Source organism: Arvicanthis niloticus, chromosome 8 (assembly GCF_011762505.2).
Source record: "Arvicanthis niloticus isolate mArvNil1 chromosome 8, mArvNil1.pat.X, whole genome shotgun sequence".
NCBI lineage: Eukaryota > Metazoa > Chordata > Mammalia > Rodentia > Muridae > Arvicanthis > Arvicanthis niloticus.
The window spans coordinates 40,061,830-40,068,554 of record NC_047665.1 but is presented as its reverse complement, the minus strand read 5'-3'; the positions used below and the strand labels follow the sequence as shown (position 1 = coordinate 40,068,554).

At 38.8% G+C, this 6,725-nt stretch overlaps 1 protein-coding gene across 2 annotated transcripts; it reads right to left on the bottom strand.

Annotated features, from left to right (window-relative positions):
- Positions 1 to 1,328: 1,328 nt before the first annotated feature.
- On the bottom strand, positions 1,329 to 4,915 carry LOC117714161 (olfactory receptor 2B2-like). Of its 2 annotated transcripts, none has more exons than XM_076939293.1 (2): positions 4,475 to 4,915; positions 1,329 to 3,499 (listed from the first exon to the last, which is right to left on the bottom strand). In XM_076939293.1, the coding sequence occupies exon 2, from the start codon at positions 2,393 to 2,395 to the stop codon at positions 1,454 to 1,456; it is 942 nt and encodes a 313-aa protein (XP_076795408.1). In that variant the 5' UTR covers positions 2,396 to 3,499; positions 4,475 to 4,915; the 3' UTR covers positions 1,329 to 1,453. The 2 variants fall into 2 exon arrangements, with proteins under 2 accessions (XP_076795408.1, XP_076795407.1); XM_076939292.1 differs by having other exon boundaries at positions 1,329 to 3,474.
- Positions 4,916 to 6,725: the final 1,810 nt, after the last annotated feature.

Here is a 6,725-nt window from a genome sequence, read left to right as displayed (position 1 = left end):
CTCTAGTGAAGTACACCCAAGTCTGACCCCTGGCCCCACACACCTGCACACAAAAAACACACATGCACAAAGGCAATAAGGATTTAAAAAACCCTTATGTTTGAACAACTCATTTATATCTCAGTAATGTTTTGTATAATCACATTTTAAATAGGCAATGTGGAGTGAAATGGGAGGCGTCCAAAAGAAAGGCAAGCAGAAGTCAATGATCTACCCGAACTAAAAGTGTGCACTGTACCCAAGTAGAAGATAAAAAAAAAACTGGGTGGAAGATGTAACAATGTCCACTTTTTGCATTATTTACTTCTGTGTGTATTGGTGTTTTTCTTACTTGTTAATATACACACTTTATATGTACCTAGTGCCTGCAGAGGCCAGAAGACCAGGAGAGTGCATCAGATCTCCTGGAACTATAGTTCTAGATGTTTGTGAGTGGCTATGTGGGCAGTGGGTCCTGGTTGCTTTTCCAGAGGGCTGGGGCATAATTCCTACCACCCACATGGTCTGATAACTGTTTGTAACTCTAGATCAAGGGGCCTCAATGTATTTTCTGCCTCACATACATATATACAGACAAAACACCACTATGAAACTCATATGGAAGATGTATATATCACAATGTGTTCTACCTCAAGGGAATAAACGTGAGTTTATTGAGCTTTCTTCTTGCATAAGAAAATGAATTAAATGAGTGGCTGACATCATATGATGAGGTTTTGAGAAAACATTTAAACTGCAGGTAGCGCTTTAATGGCTAAAAGATATATATATATATATATATATATATATATATATATATATGAATTTACGTAAAAAATCTTCAAAAGTAATTGGCTCAAATTGTAAAATTCACCATTTTTCTTTTGGTAAATGATATTGAGTAAGACTTTCAGAGAAGTAGAAACTGCGACTATAAAATAATTGAAGATTTGATCAAAAAAGTAAAAATTATCATGGTAATTTTGGCTTTTAGATGGTGTGAATTTCACTCTAGTTCATAAATGTGTATTTCTAATTAGGGGACAAAACCATACATGGTTTTACAGAATTCTGTTGGATCTACAAGTGTCTGAAAAAATAGTAGAGTTCTGATTTTTACATGAAGATGAGAATATTCATATGCATTAATATATAATTAAAATGTATTGTTTCTTAGTAAAAGATTGAAAAAATTGTTATAGACCCTGAGATGTATAAGAAACCATGACAACCACAAAAATTGTATAAAACCTGAAAATGTGAAGCTTTTATGATAAGCACTTTGGGAGAATCATAAAGAGTCACTTCTCAGGGCTTGTGAATGAATACAACTAGGCAGGCGAACACTATACAGTCCTCTATCAGCAAGACTTTATTTGATGGAAATCATCACAATAGTTGAGTATAGAAGAAAACAATGCAATTTATCAGGCTGTAAAAACTTATACTAATAGGGCTATTATTGAAGCACCCCTTATTTTCTACTCAAGATGACCTTTGTCATCAGCCTCTTGAATGCTTTCTTTACCTCTTTGTTCCTGAGTGTGTAGATGAGGGGGTTCAGCATGGGTGCAACGATCCCATAAAAGAGGGACACCATTTTCCCCCGGTCCTTGGAAGTAGGGGATGGTGGCTGCAGATACATGTAAGTTCCAGTGCCATAAAAAAGTACCACCACAATGAGGTGGGAGCCACATGTCCCAAATGCCTTTCGCCGACCTTCAGCTGATCTTATTCTCAACACTGCTTGGACAATAAAGCCATATGATATGAGGATGAGAGTCACAGGTATTAGAAGAAACAGCACACTGATGAAGAACAGCTCTGCTTCATTAGCCGTTGTATCCACACAGGACAACTTGAGCAGGGCAGGGACTTCACAGAAGAAGTGGTCCACTTCCTTGTGACCACACAGTGGCATCTGAAGGGTCCATGTGGACTGTAACACTGAATTGCTGAAGCCACTGATCCAGCATGCAGCTGCCAAGTGGAGGCAGCGTCTTTGATGCATGAGGACTGGGTAGAGGAGAGGCTGACAGATGGCTACAAACCTGTCAAAGGACATGACGCCCAAAAGAAAGCATTCTGTAGAACCCAAGGCCAGAGAAATGAAAAGCTGGGACACACAGCCACCATAGCTGATCACCTTCTGGGTGCTGCAGATGTGGATGAGCATCTGTGGGACTATGCTTGTGGTGTAGCACAGGTCCAGCAGGGACAGGTTAGTAAGGAAAAAGTACATGGGGGTGTGGAGTTTGGAATCCAGGCGGGACACAAGAATTATCATCATATTTCCAAAGATGGTCAGAATATAGGACACTAGAAACACCACAAAGAATGGTAGCTCCAGCCATGGCCTATCTGAAAACCCTAAGAGAATGAACTCCCATGAGATGCTCTCATTGGCCACACTCATGTTAAATAGTACAGCCTCAGGGTCGGTGATGCACAAAGGATTATAAGTTGGTGGGCATGTTTATTGGATATGTCAATTAGTTATTAGGTGATGATACTTGTGAGTTTTGTGCATTCACAAAGTGATCCCGTTAGGGTGAAAAATATACTGACAAAAGTTTAAGTGTCTTTTAAAACTTTCAGAGGTGTTTTTCTATTCCTACAGTTTTTACCAAAGTGTTTTTAAGATAACAGAATTTTATCAGTTCCTATTGTCACAGAATATCTCCTTTGGTGTTTGGTATTTTATGCATGGGCTGTTCTCTGGTCTTTTTTAAGAGATATCTCCTATGATGGAGACACAGTTACTGTTCCTGTTATTTGAATCCACTTTAATTTCTCCCCAGAATCAGTGAGAGTCTCTGTTCACTGGCATTTGTGAAAGTTATTTAAATCTCATTTCTCCACTACCCCTGCCCTTCCCTCATATAAATCCAGATATTATAGCATCTATGGTAAGCTTTCAGACACCATGTGAGAGACTTGTCCTATGACTCTCATGGTGGAGAATCTACACAGCACTGTTTGCTCATGTGCCATCTGAGGCTGGAGGTCTGGCTCAGGCACTCCCAGTCCTCTTCTGTAACTAGTTACATTGCTCTGAAGATGCTTCTTGTCCTCTGAGCTTCAGGTTCCTCATTTACACAACAAAGATACAAATCACTTTTCTGGACTTAGAGAATCACAAGTGCACCCTGCTGAGCCTGACTCTGGGTAGGAACAGAGGAGTGGGAATCAGGCAGCCACAGTGAGGGAAGGACTGAGGAGCTCAGGAGATTCACTTGGAGCTTTTACAGTGCTCACTTTCCTAGGGGTCAGGAGCACAGGTGGTTGTGTGACAATCCCAGCAGTCAGCTTCTATCCCAGAGTCAAAGAAGCCCATCCTAAGTATGGCTGTTACCTTTTGTGTAAAACTTTAGGCGTTGCCTTGTCCCCTGGAGCACTGAAGTTCCACAGCTGTGACAGAGTGCAGGATGCTCTGTGTAGAGGTGAGCCAGAATCTTAAATACCTTTGACGTGGTACTATAGCAAGGCCAGCATCTAAAAGGTATAGATTCCAAGGAAACTTCCATAAGAAAATAATGTTTAATATGTAGTTAATCAGTATGAGAAGGTATTTTTCCAATTTTATACAGATTCATTAAAATATTAGCAATGGGTATTGCATTTTTCTACTCTTTCTTAAACATTAAGTTCCTTCATCTGTTAAGTATTCTTAAAAATAAGATGTGAAATAATATTTCAATGTACTTGTGTGTGTGTGTGTGTGTACACATGGTGGTGTGTGCTAGTTTGTACACATGCATGCTACAGCATCTATATGAACATCTGACCATGTTGTCTTTTACTTTGCTTGAAACAGAATTTCTATTTTGTTGTTCTTGTATATGACAGGCTAGCTGGCCCTCAAGACTTAGGTGATTCACCTGTCTGTCTCGTATCTTGCTAGAAGCACTGGGATTTCAAAGAGCAGCAAGTGCTTAACTTAACAAGGTTTCTGTGGTTTTTGAACTCAGGTCCTCAAATCTGTATAATAAGGAACTCATTTGCTGAGCCATTTTTCTCAGTACCTTGGTTTTTTCATCATCATCATCATCATCACCACCACCACCATCATCATCATTATATATAATCTCATGTGTTTTAGGCAGGCTTCAAATTCACACTTCCTACCCTGTGACACCTTATTGATTTATGCTTCCTCAAATCACTTCATTCATATAAGGTGGTCTTTCAAATATAATTTTTCTCTTAAGTATGCAGATAAATAGGAGATCTCCCTCCCATACAGACTGCTAATAAAAGAAGGTTTTACATAAAATTTACTATTAGAAAAGATGAGTCCTGAAGGCAATGGCTTGGGTTCATATGCTCCTCTAGCTTAGGTCGATATCCTGAGAGCCCAGATCTGCATGTGCAGCAAACAGAGGGAAACACTGACCAATTGTGAAGCCCACAGTCCCACCGAGATCCCAGACCTCTTCTAATGCTCAAGTTCTAATAAGTTCTTATTTAGTAATTTCTTCTATATTCTACTTACCTACTTAAGCATGAGGGAAAAATTCATAATGATTCCCCAAAAGCCTGACATTCAAAGAGAACGAAATTAAAATGCACAAATATAAGGCTGTTTTCATGTGCTACTGAGTCATATGCTTGCGAAGGTGAAATGAACTAATGTTCTTTAGTTCTGCTTGCTAGAAGTCCCAAGGTCTCCAGTCAGAGTGAACTGGATGGGGAGAAGGACACACTGCTCATGCTCAGGAAATGCGTGGCTGCAGTCATGTCCATTACACTGAAGTGAGCTAATCAGTGTTTTATAAAGAAATATTTTCTGGTTGATTTTATAAGAATAGGGGAAAATATATTTTCAGCCAACACTGAGTTTGGCCTTTTAAAAAATCTCAACAGTGTTCTTCCTTTGTACTATCCATTAGGAGCAGTGGTAGCCAACCTCCTGACCCAGGGGAAGATGTGGGAGGAGATATACAAAGAGATGCCACCCTTCTACTCTTTTTAAGTGCAGGATCAACCTTTCTCTGGGGAACAAATCCTTAGCTTTCTAACACTACAACAACAATGATGGGGGTGGGGAGAGACTAAACAAACAACAACTAAAAATGAAATTTGTGCCCAGCAAGGATTTATTTACACTTGGAAATTATTATTCAAGGAGTTCTCTAAAGTCATTAGATTACTTTTTTCTCTCCTTTTTCTTTCCATTTATTTCTAGAGACTAAGTCTGGATACCTAACCCAAGTTGTCCTAAAGCTCAAGAACCTCCTGCCTCAGTCTCCAAGTGATGAGATTACAAATGTGTGTGACCACATGGATTTACAGGTGTGGGTCACAACACGTGGCCAAGAGTCAGTTCTATTAGAAATATGAGAACTCATTCCATGTTCTCTAAGATGCCATCTAGAAACACAGTGTCATACTTTGATTTTTATATCAGAATAGCAACCGCTTTTAACATATCTTTAAAATTGTTTATTAACTTTGTCTATGATATATCTCATATAAGAAAACTTTTGAAACTTATATACCTGTGTTGAATATATCCAGAATATCTTTTCTTACATGAGTTCATTATCTCCAGATGAAGTTACTTTAAACAGAGAGTTGTAAATGGCCCTTTATATTTAAAATGTCTACGTTCAACCAGAATACAATGCATTTGTATTTTCATTTTTATAATGTTTAGGTTCATTTCAACTTATTTTTTAGATGGATAGATTGTAGAAGACATGATTATAATTGTTTAAAAAAATCTAACAACCCTATACTTTTACACATTTGGAGAAACGCTCAATACATTATCAAATTTAAAAAAATTTAAACCTAGCAGTGGTGATGCTTGACTTTAATCCCAACACTTGGGAGGCAGAAGCAGGAAGATTTCTGAGTTAAAGGCCAGCCTGGTCTACAGAGCGAGTAGGATACCCAGGGCTACATAAGGAAACCCTGTCTCAAAAAACCAAAAAAAAAAAAAAAAAAAAAAAAAAAAAGTCAAACTGATGTATACTAGCCAGTTTTGCAAGTCCAAATAATAAGTATGGAAAAACTGATGTAATTATCAAGGAAATATATATTAAATGTGATAAAACTCTGTATTCTTATCAGTTTTTAAAAGGAGAAATGAGTTTTGTAGGCTCTTTCTGAAGAGACATAAGAAAATATTTCCTTTGATGTAATTTTCTCATTGTTATTTGTCCTTTAAGACTTTCATACAATGTATTTTGATCATATTTACCCTTTCCCCAACTCTGCTCAGATCTGTCTCCCTTTGTATTCCACTCAACTGTGTCCTCACATTTTATTTAAACCTATCAAGTCCAATGTGTGCTTCCCATACTCTAGGATGTATGGCCTTCAGCAGAGGATGGACACCTCACAAGGGGCTGCACCCTTCCAGAAAACTGACTTTCCCTCTTCAGAAGCTGGCAGTTGCCAAGCTTTAGGTAGGGATGGGACTGAGTGCTCACCTCCTTCCCTGTGTTGGAATCTTGTCTTGCTTGAGTTTATGCCTGATGTCTCAACTGTCGTGAGTTCATATGAGGAACTCTTCTGCCCTGTGCACAAAACACCATTTCTGCTGGTTCTTACAACACTTCAACCCCCTCTTCATCAGTGATTCCTGAGCCTTGAGCTCAGGATGAGGTGTGAGAGTTGAGTGCCAGATATGAGATTCAACTTGTGGAACAGACCTGAAATTCAGTCAAGAAGTAGTTGAGTCCTCCCATGATGTTTATGCTACTATTGCACATGTATGTGTGTCCTGTCTGGCTGCT

Bases quoted from the DNA above. Each gene is read 5' to 3' on its own strand.
- LOC117714161 (XM_076939293.1), bottom strand. From the start codon at position 2,395: ATGAGTGTGGCCAATGAGAGCATCTCATGGGAGTTCATTCTCTTAGGG.